The following is a 27,500-nucleotide window of genomic DNA, read 5'->3' on the forward strand; positions in this document are numbered from 1 at the left end:
CTTGGCATACCTTCAAGTACCCCCAGGGGTTCGCGTACCCCCATTTGAGAACCACTGTACTAGGTCATAAAATCAGTGTCAGTTGAGTCGATCCATAGGTTGCCTGTAGGGATTTTTAATATCCAGCAGATGTCATTATTTAGTGACACAGTATCGACACAGTATCAATACAGTTTTGCAATGTGTCAAAACGCTTCATGACGCCTCATCAACCCATCACTAGTAGATAGGTTATAGCTGCATCGCTCGCGGCTCGTCATATATTTAACGTTAATCCGTGATTTCACCGAGCGTTTCACTGACGGTGAGCAGCCTGACGCTGCTTCATTAACACAGCCGCTGTTTGACTCGTGGCCCGGGGCAGACGCTCGTAGTAACAGTCACGTGTTACAATACCGACGAGCTAACGTGTCCAGGTTATAACCCTGTTGTCAATAAACACACATGGACTGAAGCTAAATTGTCCACTGTCCACTGCAGCATGTGAATGCAATGAAAATAATAAAATCTGAGCCAACCAGCTGTTAAAATGTTGTCCAGGTTAATGTTTTGGCCATTAAAGGCCCTTCATTTCAAGATTTCAACTGTGATTGGGCTTTAAACAGGTGGCTGACCTGTTCAGATGAGTGTAACTGCTACTGGTCAAATAATGTGAAATAGCATTTAATTGTACATGTATGCAATGCCATTTAAATGCAATTATAGATAATAATAATAATAATAATAATAAATACTGTGTAGTGTTGTAAATAGTCAACGGGAAGGATTCTATTAAGATATAAGCCATGAGCACTACACAGCCAGAAAAAAACCTAGGCAGGACAAGTACAAATATTGGGGCAAGTAGATTTGAGAAGTCAGGCAAGTAGAAAAAAACCTTAACGTTGAACCCTGCATGTGTTGAGCTGCTGCCGCTTAAGGTTAGACGGCACTGTACATAGAGCGGTTCTGCTCGTTAGTAATAAATTCTAATGTTGGATGTTCACTCCTTCACACAGATGAGTATAGAAAAATATTTTCAACGGCCGAAAGGGGCTCGACTTGGAGAGGAGGTAGGCCTACAGTCCGGACCACAGGTGCGACCTGTTCAGCAGCAGCAGCAGGAGGAGGAGGAGGAGGAGGTTGACTGACTGTGGCAGGACACCTCTGCCTCTGTTTCACTTCATGTTGCTGGTAAATAATATGGTTGTAGTAGTAGGCTAAAGTTAAATTATTTAGTATTCACTAATTAAAGGGGCAGAGCTTTAAGAGACATTTTAGCTTTTATATTTTATAAGATATATTTTTTGTAAAAACCACAATTAATAAATATATTTCAGTGAATCACTAATTGTTCAAATCTGTATATAAATATGTACATAAAATGTTGTAATTATATTCCAACTCCGCGTTCTTCTTGGTCATCGCCGCAGGTCTCAAGAAGGTAAGAAATACAATAATGTGTGTGTGTGTGTGTGTGTGTGTGTGTGTGTGTGTGTGTGTGTGTGTGTGTGTGTGTGTGTGTGTGTGTGTGTGTGTGTGTGTGTGTGTGTGTGTGTGTGTCACCTGTTCAAACAGAGTCATGGCAAACTTCTGGTGTGGGATGCAATGTTTGGCCGTGCAGATGTCCTCTCGGCTCTCGGCGCTGATGTGGAAGTGGATGCGCATCAGAAGGTTTTCCTGAAATGACAAACGTGGAAATTAGTTCATTTGTGTGAACAACGCGTGCGTGTGTGTGTGTGTATGTGTGTGTGTGTGTGTGTGTGTGTGTGACAGTTCCTCTGTTAATGTAAGCGCTGCATCTATATGACGAACCACCTGACCGAGCACATTCATTACATCACATGCCACACACACACAGGGGAGGAGGAGGGGGTTAAAGGTCACATATTATTTTCACCCAATTTTAAATCGATGTCACAAAAGTGTCGCATAAAAGTGTGTTTGCTTGCAAATTTCATCTTAATGTTGACATTTAAAAGTGCTTTTAGTAAGCACGACTGGGAACACAATGTTTTGTGTGTCTGTAGCTTTAAGGCCACTGAGTATTGTTAGCTATTATTGTTACATTTACACTCTACAGCAGGGGCGTCCAAACTTTTTCCCGCTGAGGGCCACACAGTAAAAAAATCAAAGCATACGGGGCCCATTTTTATATTTTTCCATATATATATATTTTTTAAACCTTTAGAACTCCCCTTAAGTTTGGACAATTTTTTTTATTCATTTTAAGAAATATGTTTTATTTAATGCGAAAATCTCTACTCCAGTGCTTCTCAAAACGTTCCACCATAATGACCAACATTAAAATTCAGTAGCATAGTAGGCCTAAGTATTCATTAAAAACAAGGCTGAGGTTTTATTTAACAAGTAGATTTAATATTTTGGCCACTGTGACATAACACACAGTTTGAATAGTAACACTGGGTTTTTGAATATAGGAAAATAAAACACTGTACTTTAATCAATCTTTTTACCATGAATTGATTAACGTGGACCCCGACGTAAACAAGTTGAAAAACTTATTGGGGTGTTACCATTTAGTGGTCAATTGTACGGAATATGTACTGTACTGTGAAATCTACTAATAAAAGTCTCAATCAATCAATTAATCAATCAAGTGATTGTTTTTAACCTTTAGGGCTTCCCCTTAAGTTTGGACAATTTTTAATTAATTTTAAGAATTGTTTTTCATTTAATGCTAAAATCTCTACTCCAGTGGTTCTCAAACTTTTTTTCCACCAAGTACCACCTTGGCTCTCCAAGTTTCACCATAATGACCAACAATAAAATTCAGTCGCATAGTAGGCCTAAGTATTCATTAAAAGCAAGGCAGAGGTTTTATTTACAAGTACATTTAATATTTTGGCCACTGTGACATTACACACGGTTTGAACAGTAACACTGGGTTTTTGAATATAGGAAAATAAGGACAAAAGCTGTCTTTGATCCTACCAAGAAGAAGGCTTGTAAAACTCCACTGTGTAGGATGGGAAGCGACATGAAGGTGGTCTGTTTCTTTGATGTATTGTAATCCACAGAAAGATTTTGCCTTGACCTGAGATCTACAAAGCGGAGAGAAAGCAGGACCTGCCCAAGCTCCAGGCACCTTTTCTTTGAACTGTTTTGTAACAAAGGCGATGGCTGTTTACGACCCCTGTCCCTTAGAAACAGCTGTTGCCATGTAATCAGGGAAAGTCCAAATAAAAGAGGAGGCGTACAATCTTTCGTCAGAGCGTGGTGAGACTGTACAAGAGTACAGTCCAGACGTTTCTCCTCAATTGAGCCAAATTTAATTCTGTCTCTGTTTAATTCCTTGCTTCTTGTCTTTAGTGTTTGAACCTGACACATAATACTTATTTTTTAATGTTCTGCTGATCACAAAATAATTTTTGCATTAAATCCAACTCAATTTGAGCTACCGGGGCCTTTGATTGTGACTCACAAAGCACTCGGCGGCGTCGTCCATGATGCCGAGCTGGAAACGCTGCTCGTCCTGGAAGGTCTTGGCCAGGGCGCTGCGCAGCGCGTCCGACGGCAGCACGCGCTCGCTGCTGAACTGGAACTGGGCGAAGATGCTCTGCAAAGCACACAGAATGCTTCTCGTTATATTACGTGTGTACAGAGCTCCGTGGAAAGCGGCGTGCTTAGCTCGGCTGTTTTTGGCCCAGCGAAGCGTGAAGCAGAAGGCGAGGAACAACCTGTCAAAGTGCTGAGCAACAAATGCGAGGGAAGCTCGCAGTCGGCCTCCATGGCAGACGCCATCAATAATACAAGGCGATGTGCCTTGTGCGCTTTTTTTTCTCTCCGACAACAACAATCTTCAAAGTGCTTTGTGGCGGCAAAATGAAAACCAACGCAAACTGTTGCAGAGGGATAAAGTGTGTTTTGAGGGCAACACACAAACACACACACGGAGTCGTGCAACAGCCTTTACACCAGGGGGGCCCAAACTTTTTCTACTGAGGGCCTTTCAAAACAAAAGATGCGGGGGGCTATTTTTGTAGTGTTCACTTTCAAAACCAGGACGACTAGAAAATGCAATTTCGGTAGAAATTTGGTGTGATTTCTGGAAAGACAAAACCAAACTGAAATGCTAAGAGTTAGCACGCTGGCCAGATAGCATCAAATAACAAATAATATTAACTAAATGAGCTAAAAAAAGCCAGGATGCTAACAGTACTATGCTAACATGCGAACAGTTGGCATGAGTGCAATACCAAAATATATGATACTGAGGTACTTAACTGCTAAATTAGCTTAAAAAAAAAAAAAAAAAAAAAAAAAAGCTAGCATGCTAATGCTAAAATGCTAACTGTAACATGCGTCAAGTACCAAAATACAGTATATTACCTAAAGGTGTGTACCTAGAAAAATGTGGTTAAAATGCTACCATGCTAATGTTAGCATGCATCAATTACGGTACCAAAATGGAAAAAAGTCGAAGTGAAATGCTAACAGTTAGCATGCTGGCCAGATAGCGTCCAATAACAACAAATATTAACTAAGTGATCTAAAAAAAATGCCAGGAAGCTAACATGCGAACAGTTGGCATGAGTGCAATACCAAAATATATGATACTGAGGTACTTAACTGCTAAATTAGCTAAAAAATTATTTTTTTTAAGCTAGCATGCTAATGCTAAAATGCTAACTGTAACATGCGTCAAGTACCAAAATACAGTATATTACCTAAAGGTGTGTACCTGGAAAAATGTGGTTAAAATGCTACCATGCTAATGTTAGCATGCATCAATTACCAAAATGGAAAAAAGTCAAAGTGAAATGCTATCAGTTAGCATGCTGGCCAGATAGCATCCAATAACAAAAAAATATTAACTAAATGATCTAAAAAAAAAAAAGGATGCTAACATGTGAACAGTTGGTATGAGTGCAATACAAAAATATGTGATAAGAGGTGTATAGCTGCTAAATTAGTTTAAAAAAAAAAAGTTAGCATGCTAATGCTAAAATGCTAACTGTAACATGCGTCAAGTACCAAAATACAGTATATCACCTAAAGGTGTGTACCTGGAAAAATGTGGTCAAAATGCTACCATGTATCAATTACCAAAATTGAAAAAAGTCGAAGTGAAATACTAACAGTTAGCACGCTGGCCAGATAGCGTTCAATAACAACAAATATTAACTAAATGATCTTTTTTTAAAACAGTACTATGCTAACATGCAAACAGTTGGCATGAGTGCAATACCAAAATATATGATACTGAGGTGTATAGCTGCTAAATTAGCTAAAAAAAAAATGTTTTAAAGCTAGCATGCTAATGCTAAAATGCTAACTGTAACATGCGTCAAGTACCAAAATACAGTATATTACCTAAAGGTGTGTACCTGGAAAAATGTGGTTAAAATGCTACCATGCTAATGTTAGCATGCATCAATTACCAAAATGGAAAAAAGTCCAAGTGAAATGCTAACAGTTAGCATGCTGGCCAGATAGCATCCAATAACAAAAAAATATTAACTAAATGATCTAAAAAAAAAAGCCAGGATGCTAACAGTACAATGCTAACATGCGAACAGTTGGTATGAGTGCAATACAAAAATATATGATAAGAGGTGTATAGCTGCTAAATTAGTTTAAAAAAAAAGAAGGTAGCATGCTAATGCTAAAATGCTAACTGTAACATGCGTCAAGTACCAAAATACAGTATATTACCTAAAGGTGTGTACCTGGAAAAATGTGGTTAAAATGCTACCATGTATCAATTACCAAAATTGAAAAAAGTCAAAGTGAAATGCTAACAGTTAGCATGCTGGCCAGATAGCGTTCAATAACAACAAATATTAACTAAATGATCTTTTTTTAAAAAGCCAGGATGGTAACAGTACTATGCTAACATACGAACAGTTGGCATGAGTGCAATACCAAAATATATGATACTGAGGTGTATAGCTACTAAATTAGCTAAAAAAAATGTTTTTCTAAAAGCTAGCATGCTAATGCTAAAATGCTAACTGTAACATGCGTCAAGTACCAAAATACAGTATATTACCTAAAGGTGTGTACCTGGAAAAATGTGGTTAAAATGCTACCATGCTAATGTTAGCATGCATCAATTACCAAAATGGAAAAAAGTCGAAGTGAAATGCTATCAGTTAGCATGCTGGCCAGATAGCATCCAATAACAAAAAAATATTAACTAAATGATCTAAAAAAAAAAAAGGATGCTAACATGTGAACAGTTGGTATGAGTGCAATACAAAAATATGTGATAAGAGGTGTATAGCTGCTAAATTAGTTTAAAAAAAAAAAGAAGTTAGCATGCTAATGCTAAAATGCTAACTGTAACATGCGTCAAGTACCAAAATACAGTATATCACCTAAAGGTGTGTACCTGGAAAAATGTGGTCAAAATGCTACCATGTATCAATTACCAAAATTGAAAAAAGTCAAAGTGAAATACTAACAGTTAGCACGCTGGCCAGATAGCGTTCAATAACAACAAATATTAACTAAATTATCTTTTTTTTTAAAAGCCAAGATGCTAACAGTACTATGCTAACATGCAAACAGTTGGCATGAGTGCAATACCAAAATATATGATACTGAGGTGTATAGCTGCTAAATTAGCTAAAAAAAAAATGTTTTAAAGCTAGCATGCTAATGCTAAAATGCTAACTGTAACATGCGTCAAGTACCAAAATACAGTATATTACCTAAAGGTGTGTACCTAGAAAAATGTGGTTAAAATGCTACCATGCTAATGTTAGCATCCATCAATTACCAAAACGGAAAAAAGTCGAAGTGAAATGCTAACAGTTAGCATGCTGGCCAGATAGCGTCCAATAACAACAAATATTAACTAAATGATCTAAAAAAAATGCCAGGAAGCTAACATGCGAACAGTTGGCATGAGTGCAATACCAAAATATATGATACTGAGGTACTTAACTGCTAAATTAGCTACAAAAAAAAAGCTAGCATGCTAATGCTAAAATGCTAACTGTAACATGCGTCAAGTACCAAAATACAGTATATTACCTAAAGGTGTGCACCTGGAAAAATGTGGTTAAAATGCTGCCATTCCAATGTTAGCATGCATCAATTACCAAAATGGAAAAAAGTCAAAGTGAAATGCTAACAGTTAGCACGCTGGCCAGATAGCATCAAATAACAAAAAAATAGTAACTAAATTATCTTAAAAAAAAAAAGCCAGGATGCTAACAGTACTATGCTAACATGCAAACAGTTGGCATGAGTGCAATACCAAAATATATAATACTAAGGTACTTAACTGCTAAATTAGCTAAAAAAAATAAAAAATAAAAAAGCTAGCATGCTAATGCTAAAATGCTAACTGTAACATGCGTCAAGTACCAAAATACAGTATATTACCTAAAGGTGTGTACCTGGAAAAAAGTGGTTAAAATGCTACCATGCTAATGTTAGCATGCATCAATTACCAAAATGGAAAAAAGTCGAAGTGAAATGCTAACAGTTAGCATGCTGGCCAGATAGCGTCCAATAACAACAAATATTAACTAAATGATCTAAAAAAAATGCCAGGAAGCTAACATGCGAACAGTTGGCATGAGTGCAATACTAAAATATATGATACTGAGGTACTTAACTGCTAAATTAGCTAAAAAAAAAAAAAAAAGCTAGCATGCTAATGCTAAAATGCTAACTGTAACATGCGTCAAGTACCAAAATACAGGATATTACCTTAAGGTGTGTACCTGGAAAAATTACACTTACTACTTACTACCTCTATTTACCACTTACTGATGATATTTACTACTTACTAATATTTACTACTTAAAGTTAAAGTACCAATGATTGTCACACACACACGAGGTGTGGCAAAATTATTCTCTGCATTTGACCCATCACCCTTGATCACCCCCTGGAGGTGAGGGGAGCATCGAGCAGCAGCGGTGGCCGCGCCCGGGAATTCTAACCTAACCCTTACTAGCTATAATTACTACTTACTGCCAATATTTACTACTTACTACTTATAATTACTACTTACTACGTATATTTATTACACACTACCTATATTTACCACTTACTGCCAATATTACATTAATATGACTGACACGTGTCAGAATAATTGTATCTAAGTTATCACAAAACTTTGTGTTGCCATGAGTTCAAAGCGAGAAGACAAAAGCTGTCTTTAAACTTACCAAGAAGAAGGCTTGTAAAACTCCACTGTGCAGGATGGGAAGCAACATGAAGGTGTTCTGTTTCTTTGATGTCCACAGAAAGATTTTGTTTTGAACCGAGAACTACAAAGCGGAGAGGAAGCAGGACCAGACTCTCCTCCAGGCGACCTCTTCTTTGAACTGTTTTACAACCTTTTCTTTGAACTGTTTTAATCAAAGGCGATGGCTGTTTACAACCCCTGTCCCTTAGAAACAGCTGTTGCCATGTAATCAGGGAAAGTCCAAATAAAAGAGGAGGCGTACAATCTTTCGCCAGAGCGTGGTGAGACTGTGCAAAGAGTACAGTCCAGGCGTCTCTCCTCAATTGAGCCAAATTTAATTCTGTCTCTGTTTAATTCCTTGCTTCTTGTCTTGTTTGATAGATGGCATCAGTGTTTGAACCTGACAACACGTATACCTACAAAATTAGCTAAAAAAAAGGAAAAAACAGGTATCATTTGTCAAGTAACAAAATATTTGGCACTGAGGTGTATACCTGCACAATAAGATAAACAACTAATATGCTAATATAAGACTGCTAGGAGCCGTAAATGGCCCCCGGGCCACACTTAGGACACCCCTGCTTTACACTCTGTTGACACTTGGTGGTGGGATCATCTCACAATGTCAAATATGTCAACAACACTGTTGTTTTTCAACTAAAAATAGCACTTTTAAAAAAAAAACAAATATTCTTCAAAAGTTCCCCCATCATGCAAAAAATACGTTTTAACGATGTTCTAATAGTAACAGGTATCTCCACAGCCTGTTTATGAGCACTTATTAGGGTCAACCCCCTTTTTAGGAGGGGTGAGTCCACCCAGATTATTTTGATCTAAGGTTGTCTAGAGGTGACTAGAATTTAAATTCAATAATTTATTCTACAAAACAGGCATAACTGCAAATAATTGGAGCGAGAGATAGAGAGAGAGAGAGAGAGAGAGAGAGAGAGAGAGAGAGAGAGAGAGAGAGAGAGAGAAGCTATCTAAAGGTTCAAGGTCGCCCGTCTCTCATGCTTTTGTTTTGGTTTCTTTTGTGGATCGAAACTGAAAGTTAACTTGCCGCATGTACCTAGAACCTAGACACCTTCTTCTTCTCTCCAGGCTGATACTTCATGACACCATTAATCATTTTAAAAAAGTGTGTGAGAAGGCATAGATACAAAACACATTGTGCATTCATTGTGTTTATCTTCTCCGAGCAGAACTTCTCAGGCGTTCCATTTTGCCCAAAGGAGGGTAACTATTCCCTCAACACACCAAATACCTCCTAAAGGACATGATACTACCTCAGACCCAGCCCTAGCTAAAGGCTTGGCTTGTGTATACACCCACCACATTGTAAAAAAAAAAAAAAGGCTTCACTACCCGTCTTAAAATAAAGCCACTCCCTATGTTACATTCTTGTGTCAGTTCCACTACCTATTCTAACAATAAACTTGCATTTGAATCCAAATATATGCATTTTTTAAGTTAATTGAAACTATACACGCAACTAATACAACTAGTAATACGTGTGATTAATCGTGATTAATCCAAATCCAAAAGTGTGATTTATCGTGATTAACCCAAATTCAAAAGTGTGAATAATCGTGATTAATCCAAATTTAAAAGTGTTATTAATCGTGATTAATCCAAAACCAAAAGTGTGATTAACCGTGATTAATCCAAATTAAAAAGTGTGATTAATCCAAATTCAAAAGTGTGATTAATCATGATTAATCCAGATTTAAAAGTGTGATTAATCGTGATTAATCCAAATTCAAAAGTGTGATTTATCGTGATTAATCCAAATTCAAAAGTGTGAATAATCGTGATTAATCCAAATTCAAAAGTGTGATTAATAGTGATTAATCCAAATTCAAAAGCGTGAATAATCGTGATTAATACAAATTCAAAAGTGTGATTAATAGTGATTAATCCAAATTAAAAAGTGTGATTAATCCAAATTCAAAAGTGTGATTAATCCAAATTCAAAAGTGTGACTAATCGTGATTAATCCAGATTCAAAAGTGTGATTAATTGTGATTAATCCAAATTCAAAAGTGTGATTAATCGGATTTCAAACAATCAATTGTTAGACATCATTACTTATAACATTTCTCATTAATAACTGATTCCTTTTGTCAGGTTCAAACACTGACGACATCTATTAAAAAGACAGGAAGCAAGGAATCATGCAGAGACAGAGTTAATTTTTGCTCAATGAGGAGAGACGTTTTGGACTGTACAGATCCAACCTACGCTCTAAGGTAACAGTTAGACACAATATATGACTATTCAGAAATGCAAATGTGCTGACACTCATGATATCGCCCTGTCTCTGCTTTGTGTGCATCACGGTACTCGATGTTCGCCCATGGCAGTCAGCAGGCCGGTTCGGGACACAAACACTGATACGAGACCATGTCCCTTTGCACAAATAGAAAAGTACAACTTCAGCACAATTGATAATAACTATAGCAACGGCCTTAGGCTTAGTGGCCACATGCGTGGACAGCACCTTTTAGCTCTTATTTCCACAATTGTGTACATTACTGAATTGGGGTCTTATGGCCATTTATGTGGACACTTATACTGCCATCTGGTGGTGTCAGAAGAGTATAACATACAATGGAATTTGGGGGAAAAAAGTGTAAAAATAAGACTTAATATGTCACTAAACATGAAGTACACGTTTGTGTACTTATGGACTAAGTACATCATATCAAAAGATGATTCTTAGTTTTTATTCTACTTAGGGTCCAATAAGACCAAATAGCAAAGAGAAATACAAAAAAGCATGTAAACAAACAGCTTGGGCCTTGAGAGGTTAAAATAATTGACAATTGCTGATCTAATTAAGGCTGCAGCTAACGATTATTTTTCTATCGATTAATCTATAGATTATTTTTTTCGATTAATCGTTTAATCTATAGATTATTTTTCCTTTTACCGATTATTTTTTTTATTCAAAAAGAAGATGAAAAAATAAATGTAGGCCAGTTTTTTCAAAAGGCATGGCTTTTATTTACAAAAAAAAAAAGTATGGCCACATGACAAAATATTCTGTAACAATGTAAACATTTAAAACTTTTAACATTTAACAAAATTAAAAGTAGCGTATTTGCTTTTTAAAATACAATGGAATTTGGGGAAAAAAAGTGTAAAAATAAGACTTAGCATGTCACTAAACATGAAGTACACGTTTGTGTACTTATGGACTAAGTACATCATATCAAAAGATGATTCTTAGTTTTTATTCTAATTAGGGTCCAATAAGCCCAAATAGCAAAGATAAATAGAAAAAAGCATGTAAACAAAAGGCTTGGGCCTTAAGAGGTTAAGCATAAGAGTTGTGTGATAACTTACACACAATTATTCTAACACCTTTTAATTTGTAGAATCTGTAGAGAGCCAACAAAAAAAACGAGCCTCGGGCCGAAATTAGCCCCCGAGGCCACACTTTAGACACCCCTAAATGTGGGGCTTTGCACCAAAGCAGGCTTTGCTACGCATCTTAAAACACATCCCTGCAACACTCACTCGTCAATCAGCTACAGACGTGGGAGCTGTTTGATCATTTTCTTTGTCCTCCAGCGAATAGGCTAGCCTCGCATTGTGCCGCTGTGAAAATGTGAGCGTAATGTTAGCATGTGGCTAACGTAGCTAACGTTGTTTTATGTGATATCATGCGGATGAAGCGCACAACAATCTTGGAGACACACACTCAGTCGGAGACAAACAAAAGGGGGGATTTGACCCATTTTCTTTCCTGTTGTTGTCTGGATTTTGGAACAAGCACAGCTATTTTGGAACAGGCCTAGGAGGACTGAGCGTGCGGGTGGATTGCTAGCCAGCTGAAAGGTTGTTTTTAAGCAATAGCTACCTATAACATTAGCATTTAGCCTCAAAACAGGATGAGCTTGCATATGATGTGGTTGATGCTATTTACCTCCTGTCCTGAGGGGGCGCTGGTGAGCCTGACAAGCCTATCATGAATCTATAAATCAAACATAAACAGAGTGGCGGCCGTCTTTGATAAAATGGAGTTTGCCCCATAGACATCTTATAAGTGGACGCAGCATTGGCTGCTGTGACGCGAGAAATTCGGCCGCCATCTTGAAGTGGTGATGAGGAGCCGGCGAGCAGCCTAAACTGACAGTTGACAGGTAGAAAACAAAGATGGTTTTCGGCGTTTTCCTGCTCAAATGAGCGGACTGTTGAAAATAGGAATCGGGGGATTACTTTTCACAAGTAAGATTTAACATTAACGTACTATTGGTTGTATTTTGTGAAAAGAATATTACCACAGAGTTGAGAAGGAGCAAATATCTTCAATAGTACTGACATCGTTGCTGCTAGTAAACAAGAGTATGACCATAATAGAATTGCTTGTCAATGAAATTAATTACATTTAAAAATGTCACACTGAAATAAATGATGAAGATAAGTAACAATATTCAAATACTAACATTGTTGGGTAAGACAGAATTTGGTTTTATTCTGAATCCGGTGAAACAGATTGGTGGTTTTAGCTGATATAAAGACTTTCAGGTGTTTATATATGTTAATGTTTAAGCATTTGGCAGATGCCTTTATCCAAAGCGACATACATAAAAAAATACATATAAAACAATCACTGTAAACATTATCATTTAAGGGAAGAATGTAATGGATGGCGGCGCCCTGATGGCAGCAGCTTGCAGACGCTCTTGGAAGTGTAGAGCGATTTGGCAAAAATACCCGTCAATTCTGTCTATTTCATGGCTGGCTCACAGCGTGGACACTTCGTGATCAGATACGACCGACAGACGATTCTGGATGTGGATAGATCGGGCCGTTATAGGCTGAAAGATGCGGGTACTTTCGACCTCCTCGCTAGCATGGGGATTCTTCGCCGGCTACATCCAGCGGCCTCGAAAGCAGCGGAGTTAAGTGCCAGCGAGGACCGCCAACGGAAGACACGTAAGCGGTGTGAGCGGAAGCAGAAGCGGGGATGCCGAGCGGGGCTAACAACAAAGCGAAAGGCTAATCCTCAAAGAAGCGCTAGTCCGGGTGAGAAGTTTGTTAAAATAGAACTAGCCAGCGCCAGGCTGGATAATACCTGCACACATAGCAACTATTTTAGAACAATACACAACTCAAAAAATGTTTTTTCTGTGTCAGAAGTAGACATGCACTCTACTGAGGTGGCAAGTTATGATGCGTTCGGTTTATCACAACATCAAGCAAACAATCGGAAAATTCCCGTCATATCAATTCCTAGATATGGTCGAAATTATTTAAAGTGCACTACACATAATAAACACAACATTATTAATATTGCTACTACGGATAATTTCAACAAAAACTCCTCAAAACAGCCCACTACCTATAATATGGGCTTCTTAAACATAAGATCATTATCTTCCAAAACGCTATTAGTTAATGAGGTCATTAGAGACAATAATCTTGACGTTATTGGTCTCGCCGAGACCTGGCTCAAACCAGACGATTTCTTTGCGCTGGGTGAGGCGTCTCCTCCTGGCTATGCGGGAGCGCATATTTCCCGTCCCATTAAAAGGGGTGGGGGAGTTGCACTCATACACAATAAAAACTTTAATCTTACCCCGAACCTAAATAATAAATATAACTCGTTTGAGATGCTTACTATGAGGTTTGTCACACCGCTGCCTCTCCACCTGGCTGTTATCTACCGCCCCCCAGGACCCAATTCGGACTTCATCAGTGAATTTTCAGAGTTCGTTGCTGATTTAGTGACGCACGCCGACAATATAATCATAATGGGGGACTTTAATATCCATATGAATACCCCATCGGACCCTCAGTGCATGGCGCTCCAGACTATAATTGATAGCTATGGTCTTACACAAATAATAAATGAACCTACGCATCGCAACGGAAATACGATAGATCTAGTGCTGGTCAGGGGTGTCACCACCTCCAAAGTTACGATACTCCCGTATACTAAAGTAATGTCCGATCATTACCTTATAAAATTTGAAGTTCTGACTCATTGTCAACAAACTAATAATAATAACTACTATAGCAGCCGCAACATTAATGCTGCCACAACGATGACTCTTGCTGGCCTACTGCCTTCGGTAATGGCACCATTCCCAAATTATGTCGGCTCTATTGATAACCTCACTAACAACTTTAACGACGCCCTGCGCGACACCATTGATAGTATAGCACCGCTAAAGCTTAAAAGAGCCCCTAAAAGGCGCACCCCATGGTTTACAGAAGAAACTAGAGCCCATAAATTATCATGTAGAAAGCTGGAACGCAAATGGCGCGCTACTAAACTTGAGGTTTTCCATCAAGCATGGAGTGATAGTTTAATAACTTATAAACACATGCTTACCCTAGCTAAAGCTAAATATTACTCAAATCTCATCCACCTCAACAAAAATGATCCGAAATTTTTGTTTAGTACAGTAGCATCGCTAACCCAACAAGGGACTCCTCCCAGTAGCTCCACCCACTCAGCAGATGATTTTATGAATTTCTTTAATAAGAAAATTGAACTCATTAGAAAGGAGATTAAAGACAATGCATCGCAGCTACAACTGGGTTCTATTAACACAGATACGACTGTATCTACGAAGGATACCGCCCTCCAAAATAGTTTCTCTCTCTTTGATGAAATAACACTAGAGGAATTGTTAAGATGTGTCAATGGGACAAAACAAACAACATGTTTACTTGACCCATTTCCTGGGAAACTTATTAAGGAGCTTTTTGTATTATTAGGTCCATCAGTGCTAAATATTATAAACTTATCACTTTCCTCTGGCACTGTTCCACTAGCATTCAAAAAAGCGGTTATTCATCCTTTGCTCAAAAGACCTAACCTCGATCCTGACCTCATGGTAAACTACCGGCCGGTGTCCCACCTTCCGTTATCTCGAAAATCCTCGAAAAAATTGTCGCACAGCAGCTAAATGAACACTTAATGTCTAACAATCTCTGTGAACCTTTTCAATCCGGTTTCAAGGCAAATCACTCTACGGAGACAGCCCTCGCAAAAATGACTAATGATCTACTGCTAACGATGGATTCTGATGCGTCATCTATGTTGCTGCTTCTTGATCTTAGCGCTGCTTTCGATACCGTCGATCATAACATTTTATTAGAGCGTATCAAAACACGTATTGGTATGCAGAGGTGGGACCAAGTCATTGTTTTGCAAGTCACAAGTAAGTCTCAAGTCTTTGCCCTCAAGTCCGAGTCAAGTCCCGAGTCAAGACAGGCAAGCCCCGTGTCAAGTCCAAAGTCAAGACTGGAAAGTCTCAAGTCAAGTCCTAAGTCCTGCATTTTGAGTTTCGAGTCCTTTCAAGTCCTTTTAACCACAGGCTAATATATTAACACAGATTGTGTAGGCTTTTCAAACGCTGTATTTATTTATTAAAACAAGTGCATTTTAAATTGCAGGAAAGAAAATTGTGCTGACATTGCACTTTATAATAGCACTATTAACCAGTCATTTTAAACATTAACTCATTCCTTTACAGAACAAACACATTGAAAAATAAAGTGCAAATGTACTTATTTGTACAAAAGTGTTAACATTGAAAAAACATGACATATACGTGAACATAACAAAAAAGTTGTACTTTTTATATGTCAGGGCCCTATGCTGCATTGCATTTGCAAAAGACCAAATTAGCCAAGAGTCTGTCAGTCATTTGTGCACGATGGGGGCGTAGTATGATGCCACCATGGCTGAAAACTCACTCCACTGGAGCACTGGAGGCAGGCACTGCCAAGACTCTCATGGCCACTCGGAACAGTGAAGGAAGAGTCTTCATGTTCAATGCCCAGAACAAAAGGGGGGGAGAGTTGTTTTGGGTTGGTGCACTACTTGTAAGTGTATCTTGTGTTTTTTATGTTGATTTAATTAAAAAAAGAAAAAAAAAAAATTATTTCTTGTGCGGCCCGATACCAATCGATCCACGGACCAGTACCGGGCCGCGGCCCGGTGGTTGGGGACCACTGAGGTAAACAACCAACAGTATGTCAGAAAGCTAGCTAAAACGGTACACATATTCATAATATAGTATACATTTTAACTGACCTTTATTTTATTATTTTTGTCTTTTTTTAGGTGGCTAAAATACGCGGTGCTGCTGACCGCCGTCTAACGTTACGTGTGATATATTGACTAACGTAACCCTGCTTAAAAAAAATCACTGAACAAAAAGTATGAATAAGGTAGTGAACTGCAACAGATTCCCGTGTTTGCAATAACGTTATAACGTTAGCAGTGAGTTTACAGCCTCACTGATTTAACTACACAGCAAATAAAAGTCACGTTACTTAGCCAATAAACGTTATCTTACATTCAAAACTTACCATTCTTTGTGCAACTTCAAATGCCGGACGAAGTTGGAAGTTGTTGCCTCTCCATCAGTAATTTTCGAACCGCATGTGTTGCATACTGCAAACCGTTTTGTGTTGACCACCTCGTAATTTTTATACCCAAACAAAATTATTTTAGGTATCATTTTTTGTTCACTGGCGTGTGGTTTGGACATGTCTTCTTCGTTGGTTGTCCTGCAATTTGATTGGATGAATGCTGTGTGATGAAAACAAAGTAGATCTAATTTGATTGGCTGTTGTACTGAGACCACACCAGCTGACACACGCAACGCTGATAGACAAGTACACGATGAAAAATACAGAGCGCTCCCGAATAACTTTTTCATCTTTGGGTTTTGGGGAAAGTAGCAAGTCATGTCAAGTCATGTCAATTCAAAAGGCTCAAGTCCAAGTGAAGTCACAAGTCATTGATGTTAAAGTCTAAGTCGAGTTGCAAGTCTTTTTACATTTTGTCAAGTCGAGTCTAAAGTCATCAAATTCATGACTCGAGTCTGACTCGAGTCCAAGTCATGTGACTCGAGTCCACACCTCTGTTGGTATGTCAGACTTAGCCTTGTCGTGGTTTAACTCTTATCTTACTGACAGGATGCAGTGCGTCTCCCATAACAATGAGACCTCGGACTATGTTAAGGTAACGTGCGGAGTCCCCCAAGGTTCGGTTCTTGGCCCTGCACTCTTTAGTATTTACATGTTGCCGCTAGGCGACATCATACGCAAATACGGTGTTAGCTTTCATTGCTATGCTGATGACACCCAACTCTACATGCCCCTAAAGCTGACCAACACGCCGGATTGTAGTCAGCTGGAGGCGTGTCTTAATGAAATCAAACAATGGATGTCCGCTAACTTCTTGCAACTCAACACTAAGAAAACGGAAATGCTGATTATCGGTCCTGCTAAACACCGACATTTATTTGATAATACCACCTTAACATTTGACAACCAAACAATTACACAAAGCGACTCAGTAAAGAATCTGGGTATTATCTTCCTCCCAACTCTCTCCTTTGAGTCACACATTAAGAGTGTTACGAAAACGTCCTTCTTTCATCTCCGTAATATCGCTAAAATTCGTTCCATTTTGTCCACTAGCGACGCTGAGATCATTATTCATGCGTTCGTTACGTCTCGTCTCGATTACTGTAACGTATTATTTTCGGGTCTCCCTATGTCTAGCATTAAAAGATTACAATTGGTACAAAATGCGGCTGCTAGACTTTTGACAAGAACAAGAAAGTTTGATCATATTACGCCTATACTGGCTCACCTGCACTGGCTTCCTGTGCACTTAAGATGCGACTTTAAGGTTTTACTACTTACGTATAAAATACTACACGGTCTAGCTCCAGCCTATCTTGTCGATTGCATTGTACCATATGTCCCGGCAAGAAATCTGCGTTCAAAGAACTCCGGCTTATTAGTGATTCCCAGAGCCCAAAAAAAGTCTGCGGGCTGTAGAGCGTTTTCTATTGGGGCTCCAGCACTATGGAATGCCCTCCCGGTAACAGTTAGAGATGCTACCTCAGTAGAAACATTTAAGTCCCATCTCAAAACTCATTTGTATACTCTAGCCTTTGAATAGCCCCCCTTTTTTTTTTTGAATAGCCCCCCTTTTTTTTAGACCAGTTGATCTGCCGTTTCTTTTCTTTTCTCCTCTGCTCCCCCCTATCCCTTGTGGAAGGGGAGACACACAGATCCGGTGGCCATGGATGGGGTGCTGGCTGTCCGGGGTCGGGACCCGGGGTGGACCGCTCGCCTGTATATCGGTTGGGAGCGTCTCTGCGCTGCTGACCCGTCTCCGCTCGGGATGGTTTCCTGCTGGCCCCACTGTGGACTGGACTCTTACTGTTATGCTGGATCCACTATGGACTGGACTCTCACAATATTATGTTAGACCCACTCGACATCCATTGCATTCGGTCTCCCTAGAGGGGGGGGTTACCCACATATGCGGTCCTCTCCAAGGTTTCTCATAGTCATTCACATCGACGTCCCACTGGGGTGAGTTTTTCCTTGCCCTTATGTGGGCTATACCGAGGATGTCGTTGTGGCTTGTGCAGCCCTTTGAGACACTTGTGATTTAGGGCTATATAAATAAACATTGATTGATTGATTGATAATACAAAATATCAATATAAAGTGTCGAGACAGAATAAACTCTCTGCTGCTGCAGCAACAGAGATACAGTCTATAAGATATATAGATATCTAATGTATTCATACATTGTTTATGTAGGATATATGCATGTATATATAACCTAATCATATTGTTTCTTCAATTTAAAAATAGCTGACCGTTTTTTCCCCCTTCTCTGGGTTTATAATCCTAGTTTTGATCTCGGACATCTGGTCACTTATAGCAGTGGTTCTCAACCTTTTTTCAGTGATGTACCCCCTGTGAATTTTTTTTTAATTCAAGTACCACCTAATCAGAGCAAAGCATTTTTGGTTGGAAAAAAAAGATAAAGAAGTATGCACTATGTCATCAGTTTCTGATTTATTACATTGTATAACAGTGCATTGCTCATTTGTAGTGGTCTTTCTTGAACTATTTGGGGAAAAAAGATAGGTTTTTATTTATATTTATAAAGGATTTTTGAATTGTTGCTATTTTTAGAATATTTTGAAAAAATCTCACGTACCCCTTGGCCTACCTTCAAGTACCCCCAGGGGTACGCGTACCCCCATTTGAGAACCACTGACTTATAGCATATAAGAATATTCTATTACTGTTAAGCAGAGGTGGGTAGAGTAGCCAGAAATTGTACTCAAGTAAGAGTACTGTTACTTTAGAGATTTATTACTCAAGTAAAAGTAAGGAGTAGTCACCCAAATATTTACTTGAGTAAAAGTAACAAGTATGTTGTGAAAAAACTACTCAAGTACTGAGTAACTGATGAGTAACATACACACACATATCATATATATATATATATATATATATATATATATATATATATATATATATATATATATACACATATATACACATACATTGATATATACAGTATATCATTTATATTTATTTATTTTGCCGTTTTTGTTTACATGTTAAAGGTGTTTTAATGAATATACATGCATGTTTAACACTCCTTTCTTTCATGAAGACAAGAATATAAGTTGGTGTATTACCTGATTCTGATGACTTGCATTGATTGGAATCAGACAGCAGTGCTTAACGTCCACGTTTTCAAATGCAGGAGAAAAAAAGTTCCTCTGTTCTGTCTAATACCACATGAAAGTGGTTGGTTTTTGGTATCTTATTTGTCCAGCTTCCATATTCGTTTTCACACACTTTACAAGAAATACATTGGCGGCAAATTCCGTAGCTTGCTAGCTTGTTTGCGCTGGCTTTCGGAGACTCTTATTTTGAAAGCGCAGGCGCGATGGAGCGGCACTTTTATTGTGAAGACAGGAACTGTGCAGTCAGTCTTTAGGCTTGTGACGGGATGTACGTTTGAAATAAAAAAGTGTCTTTTTTCCTTCACACTTTTGATTGATTGATTGAAACTTGTATTAGTAGATTGCACAGTACAGTACATATTCCGTACAATTGACCACTAAATGGTAACACCCCAATAAGTTTTTCAACTTGTTTAAGTCAGGTCATGTGACCGCCTGGCTCTGTTTGATTGGTCTAACGTCACCAGTGACTGCATCTGATTGGTGGAACGGAGTGAACGTCACCAGTGACTGTATTTGTTGAAACGCAGGCACTATGACAGACCAAAACAAACAAAGCGTGCATTAACAGATCGATTAAAATTAGTAGCGAGTAGCGAGCTGAATGTAGATAAAAGTAGCGGAGTAAAAGTAGCGTTTCTTCTCTATAAATATACTCAAGTAAAAGTAAAAGTATGTTGCATTAAAACTACTCTTAGAAGTACAATTTATCCCAAAAGTTACTCAAGTAGATGTAACGGAGTAAATGTAGCGCGTTACTACCCACCTCTGCTGTTAAGCAAACTATGAATAATAAAACATGTGTCCTTTATTATTCATAGCTACACGTATTACAAAAAAACGCGTGAAAATCAGTGACAGTTCATTGCTCCTGCCAAATGAATTGCACTGAGTGAAGCGGATCACCACTCCAAGATGGCGGCCCCGCGTCTCGTCAGCGCCAGTAGGCAGTAGCGCTCGATGCTGCGTACTAGAGATGTGCGGTTTGCGGGCACAACCGCGGAGTCCGCGGATCGGGCGGATGAAATTTTAAAAAATTAGATTTTATCCGCGGGTCGGGTCGGGTCGGGTCGGGTCGGGTCGGGTCGGGCGGTTGAAATAAAAAAAAATTAGATTTTAAATAGATTCAGGCGGGTGGCAGTTAAACCAATTCGGAAATATATGTACATAGTTAAATGTTGTTACCCACATACGAAAAACGAGCAGGCACCTGCTGCATATGCCACAACAGAAGAAAAAAAAAAAAGAGATGGACACTTTTACGGAGCGGAGAAGGCCCCCGACGCCTCGCCGGGGTCCGGGACCGAGGCCCCTTCCCCCGAGAGGGCCCCACCGGGAGCCGTAGCTGAGGCGATCCGCGAGAAGGGCCCGACGCACGTCCAGGGTCACCACCGCGCCCACCGCACCGACACCCCGCCTCGTCCGCCTTCGCCGCGGCCGACGTCACGCGCAGCAGTTAAGCAGCTTACCTGCCTGCCACCCCCGTGGCCGGGGGCTCGTAACAGGGGTCACTCCGCGCGCTCCGCCCGCGCAGCTTACCTGCCCGCCACCCCTGTTGCCGGGGGCGCGTAACAGGGGTCACTCCGCGCGCAGTGCGCTCACGAAAAGGGTGGGGCTCACCCTGGTTGATATAGACAGCAGGACGGTGGCCATGGACGTCGGAACCCGCTAAGGAGTTTGTAACAACCCACCTGCCGAATCAACTAGCCCTGAAAATGGATGGCGCTGGAGCGTCGGGCCCATACCCGGCCGTCGCCGGCAGCGAGACGCGCTTGGAGGTGCGCTCAGCGCGGCTCCCATATGATTGCGCACTGGTGTGCGTCTGGGTCGTGACAGCGTGGCACGCGAATGTCTGTGCTGCATTGGATCAGTCTCCTTTCTTTAACAGGCAAAAGCTTTATAACCTCACTAATGCCTTGCATCGTCTATATTAGATATATAACAATGGGCGGGTGCGGGCGGATGGCGGGCGGGTGCGGTTCTGATCAAATGTTAGGTCGGGTGGATGGCGGATGGTTGACGACTTTCTGATGCGGTTGCGGATGAAATAATTGCCTATCCGCGCATCTCTACTGCGTACCCTTATAAGATGTCTTTGGTTTGCACAAAAAAAAAAAAAAAAAATTGTTTTTACTTGTTAAGAAATAGGATTATAAAATGTCTTGTTTGACGCATGACACATTTTCAAAAGTGAAATAGTTTAGCTAAAAGTGCTGCGACCACTCCAAAACAAAGGCTGAGCATGCATATGATGTGGTTGATGCTATTTACCTCCTGTCCTGAGGGGGCGCTGGTGAGCCTGACAAGCCTATCATGCATCTATAAACCAAACAGAAACAGAGTAGTGGCCATCTTAAAATAAAGCACTTTTTAACTTGTTAAGTAATAAGATTATAAAAAGTCTTATTTGACGCATGACACATTTTTAAAAGTTAAATAGTTTAGCTGCGACCACTCACCATGAACATTAGCTCCTAACTAAACAAGGCAAGTACTGGTTGACCAAAGCAGTGTTGGATTTATTCTGTTTTTGTTTCAATTTCTAGTTGATCTAGAAGACCCCTTTTTGGACATTTGGGAGGCAGCGGCCCAAGATGGCGGCGGGCGGGAAGACGGCGTATTAAAAGAGCTGAGGGCTGGGAAAGGTAATGTCGTCGTGCTGACTGAGTGTGTGTGTGTGTGTGTGTGTGTGTGTTATGACTGCAGCAATGCGCCAAGGAGAATGGAGGGGGAATATACCCCACTGTGGGAGCCAGGGAGGTACGGGGAGGACAGTCGAGAGGATGGGGAGGAGTGTGTGTGTGTGTGTGTGTGTGTGTGTGTGTGTGTGTGTGTGTGTGTGTCGTGGTCTAATTGTGAAGTTTGCAGCCATCTCCAGCAACTCCCACATTCATTCATCTTTCCCCCGCTTCTCATTTCTCGCCATTCTTCTTCTCCTCTTTTCCTCCTGACTGCTGCACCTTGGAGAGATCAAGTGTTGCAGCAACATCCACTGTGGGTAGTTGTTACTTACTAATACCCAGGTTTACTACTTACTATACCACATGTATATTTACTACACACTACCTTTACCACTTACTGCCAACATTTACTGCTTACTACTTATATTTACTACTTACTACCTATATTTATCACTTACTGCCAATATTTACTACTTACTACTTATATTTACTACTTACTACCTATATTTATCACTTACTGCCAATATTTACTACTTACTACTTATATTTACTACTTACTACCTATATTTACCACTTACTGACGATATGTACTACTTACTACCTATATTTACCACTTACTGACGATATTTACTACCTATATTTACTATTTACTACCTATATTACCACATACTGACGATATTTACTACTTACGACTGATATATATACCACTTACTGATGAAATGTACTACTTACTACCTATATTTAATACTTACTACCTATATTTACCACTGACTGACAATATTTACTACCTACTACATATATTTACTACTAACTACCTATATTTACCACTTACTGACGGTATTTACTACCTGCTACTTATATTTACTACTTACTACGTAAAGTTACCACTTACTAACAATATTTACTACTTACTACCTATATTTACCACTTACTGACGATATTTATTACTTAGTACCTTTTATTTACCACTTACTGACGATATTTACTACTTACTACTTATATTTACTACTTACTATGTATATTTACTACTTATTACTACTTACTACTTATATTCACAACTTACTACCTATATTTAATACTTATTATATTTACCACTTACTGACAATATTTACTACCTACTACTTATATTTACTACTTACTACCTATATTTACCACTTACTGACGATATGTACTACTTACTGACGATATGTACTACTTACTACTTATATTTACTACTTACTACCTATATTTACCACTTACTGATGATATTTACTACTTACTACCTATATTTACCACTTCCTGACAATATTTACTACTTACTACCTATATTTACTACTTATTACCTATATCTAGCACTTATTGCCAATATTTACTACCTATATTTACTACTTACTACCTATATTACCACATACTGACGATATTTACTACTTACGACTGATATATATACCACTTACTGATGAAATGTACTACTTACTACCTATATTTACTACTTACTACCTATATTTACCACTTACTGACAATATTTACTACCTACTACATATATTTACTACTTACTACCTATATTTACCACTTACTGACGGTATTTACTACCTGCTACTTATATTTACTACTTACTACGTATAGTTACCACTTGCTAACAATATTTACTACTTACTACCTATATTTACTACTTACTACCTGTATTTACCACTTACTGACGATATTTATTACTTACTACCTTTATTTACCACTTACTGACGATATTTACTACTTACTACCTTTATTTACCACTTACTGACGATATGTACTACTTACTACTTATATTTACTACTTACTAACTATATTTACCACTTACTGACAATATTTACTACTTATATTTACTACTTACTACCTATATTTACCACTTCCTGACAATACTTACTACTTACTACCTATATTTACTACTTATTACCTATATTTAGCACTTATTGCCAATATTTACTACCTATATTTACTACTTACTACCTATATTACCACATACTGACGATATTTACTACTTACAACTGATATATATACACCACTTACCAGAGGTGGGACCAAGTCATTGTTTTGCAAGTCACAAGTAAGTCTCAAGTCTTTGCCCTCAAGTCCGAGTCAAGTCCCGAGTCAAGACAGGCAAGCCCCGAGTCAAGTCCAAAGTCAACACTGGAAAGTCTCAAGTCAAGTCCTAAGTCCTGCATTTTGAGTTTCGAGTCCTTTCAAGTCCTTTTAACCACAGACTAATATATTAACACAGATTGTGTAGGCTTTTCAAACGCTGTATTTATTCATTAAAACAAGTCCATTTTAAATTGCAGGAAAGAAAATTGTGCTGACATTGCACTTTATAATAGCACTATTAACCAGTCATTTTAAACATTAACTCATTCCTTTACAGAACAAACACATTGAAAAATAAAGTGCAAATGTACTTATTTGTACAAAAGTGTTAACATTGAAAAAACATGACATATATGTGAACATAACAAAAAAGTTGTACTTTTTATATGTCAGGGCCCTATGCTGCATTGCATTTGCAAAAGACCAAATTAGCCAAGAGTCTGTCAGTCATTTGTGCACGATGGGGGCGTAGTATGATGCCACCATGGCTGAAAACTCGCTCCACTGGAGCACTGGAGGCAGGCACTGCCAAGACTCTCATGGCCACTCGGAACAGTGAAGGAAGAGTCTTCATGTTCAATGCCCAGAACAAAAGGGGGGAGAGAGTTGTTTTGGGTTGGTGCACTACTTGTAAGTGTATCTTGTGTTTTTTATGTTGATTTAATTAAAAAAAGAAAGAAAAAAAAAATTATTTCTTGTGCGGCCCGATACCAATCGATCCACGGATCAGTACCGGGCCGCGGCCCGGTGGTTGGGGACCACTGAGGTAAACAACCAACAGTATGTCAGAAAGCTAGCTAAAACGGTACACATATTCATAATATAGTATACATTTTAACTGACCTTTATTTTACTATTTTTGTCTTTTTTTAGGTGGCTAAAATACGCGGTGCTGCTGACCGCCGTCTAACGTTACGTGTGATATATTGACTAACGTAACCCTGCTTAAAAAAAATCACTGAACAAAAAGTATGAATAAGGTAGTGAACTGCAACAGATTCCCGTGTTTGTTATAACGTTAGCAGTGAGTTTACAGCCTCACTGATTTAACTACACAGCAAATAAAAGTCACGTTACTTAGCCAATAAACGTTATCTTACATTCAAAACTTACCGTTCTTTGTGCAACTTCAAATGCCGGACGAAGTTGGAAGTTGTTGCCTCTCCATCAGTAATTTTCGAACCGCATGTGTTGCATACTGCAAACCGTTTTGTGTTGACCACCTCGTAATTTTTATACCCAAACAAAATTATTTTAGGTATCATTTTTTGTTCACTGGCGTGTGGTTTGGACATGTCTTCTTCGTTGGTTGTCCTGCAATTTGATTGGATGAATGCTGTGTGATGAAAACAAAGTAGATCTAATTTGATTGGCTGTTGTACTGAGACCACACCAGCTGACACACGCAACGCTGATAGACAAGTACACAATGAAAAATACGGAGCGCTCCCGAATAACTTTTTCATCTTTGGGTTTTGGGGAAAGTAGCAAGCAAGTCATGTCAATTCAAAAGGCTCAAGTCCAAGTGAAGTCACAAGTCATTGATGTTAAAGTCTAAGTCGAGTTGCAAGTCTTTTTACATTTTGTCAAGTCGAGTCTAAAGTCATCAAATTCATGACTTGAGTCTGACTCGAGTCCAAGTCATGTGACTCGAGTCCACACCTCTGCCACTTACTGATGAAATGTACTACATACTATCTATATTTACTACATATATTTACCACTGACTGACAATATTTACTACCTGCTACTTATATTTACTACTTACTACGTATAGTTACCACTTACTAACAATATTTACTACTTACTACGTATATTTACTACTTACTACCTATGTTTACCACTTACTGACAATATTTATTACTTAGTACCTTTTATTTACCACTTACTGACGATATTTACTACTTACTATGTATATTTACTACTTATTACTACTTACTACTTATATTCACAACTTACTACCTATATTTAATACTTATTATATTTACCACTTACTGACAATATTTACTACCTAGTACTTATATTTACTACTTACTACCTATATTTACCACTCACTAACAATATTTACTACCTACTACTTATATTTACTACTTACTACCTATATTTACCACTTACTGACTATATTTACTACCTGCTACTTATATTTACTACTTATTACCTATATTTACCACTTACTGACAATATTTGCTACTTACTACCTATATTTCCTACTTTCTACCTATATTTACCACTTACTGAAAATGTTTACTACTTATATTTACAACTTACTACCTGTATTTACCACTTACTCACAATATTTACTACTTGCTAATTATATTTACTACTTACTACCTATATTTACTACTTTCTACCTGTATTTACCACTTACTGAAAATGTTTACTACTTATATTTACTACTTACTACCTGTATTTACCACTTACTCACAATATTTACTAATTACTACTTATATTTACTACTTACTACCTATATTTACCACTTACTGACAATATTTACTGCTTATATTTACGACTTGCTACCTATATTTACTGTTTACTACCTATATTTACCACTTACTGACGATATATATATTTACTAATTACTATGTATAGTTACCACTTACTGATGATATGTTCTACTTTACTACCTATATTTACTTCATATTTCCTATATTTACTACTTACTGACAATATTTACTACTTACTACTTATATTTACTACTTACTACCTATATTTACTACATACTACCCATGTTTACTGGGCCTGTGAATCTTTGGGCACTGCACAATTTTACTCTATATTTACTATACTTACTACCCATGTCTACTACTTACTACCTATGTTTACTACTTACCTTTGCTACTATATATTGGCTACTTACTACATATATTTACTACTTACTACCCATGTGTACTATGTACTACCTACATTTACCACTTACTACCTAGGTTTACTGCTTGCTAGATTCTTTACAACTTACTAGTTATGTGTGCTACTTACTACCTATGTTCACTACTTACTACCCATGTTCACTACTTACTACTGTAA

General features: G+C 38.5%; 1 protein-coding gene across 5 annotated transcripts in view; it reads right to left on the reverse strand.

The window, feature by feature from the left end:
- Window positions 1–27,500, reverse strand: part of usp54b (ubiquitin specific peptidase 54b) — a 198,303-nt gene that overhangs the window by 109,199 nt on the left and 61,604 nt on the right. For all 5 annotated transcript variants that reach the window (XR_012049420.1, XR_012049421.1, XR_012049419.1 and 2 more), the window contains exons 4-5: window positions 3,425–3,559; window positions 1,546–1,659 (exon numbers count right to left, since the gene is read on the reverse strand). Coding sequence is in view for 2 of the 5 variants with exons in the window: in XM_061931743.2 (XP_061787727.2) it covers window positions 1,546–1,659; window positions 3,425–3,559 (249 nt within the window). In the remaining 3 variants the exon portion in view is untranslated. The remainder of the gene's footprint in view (window positions 1–1,545; window positions 1,660–3,424; window positions 3,560–27,500) is intronic.

The sequence above is a fragment of the Nerophis lumbriciformis genome, linkage group LG39, assembly GCF_033978685.3.
Source record: "Nerophis lumbriciformis linkage group LG39, RoL_Nlum_v2.1, whole genome shotgun sequence".
NCBI lineage: Eukaryota > Metazoa > Chordata > Actinopteri > Syngnathiformes > Syngnathidae > Nerophis > Nerophis lumbriciformis.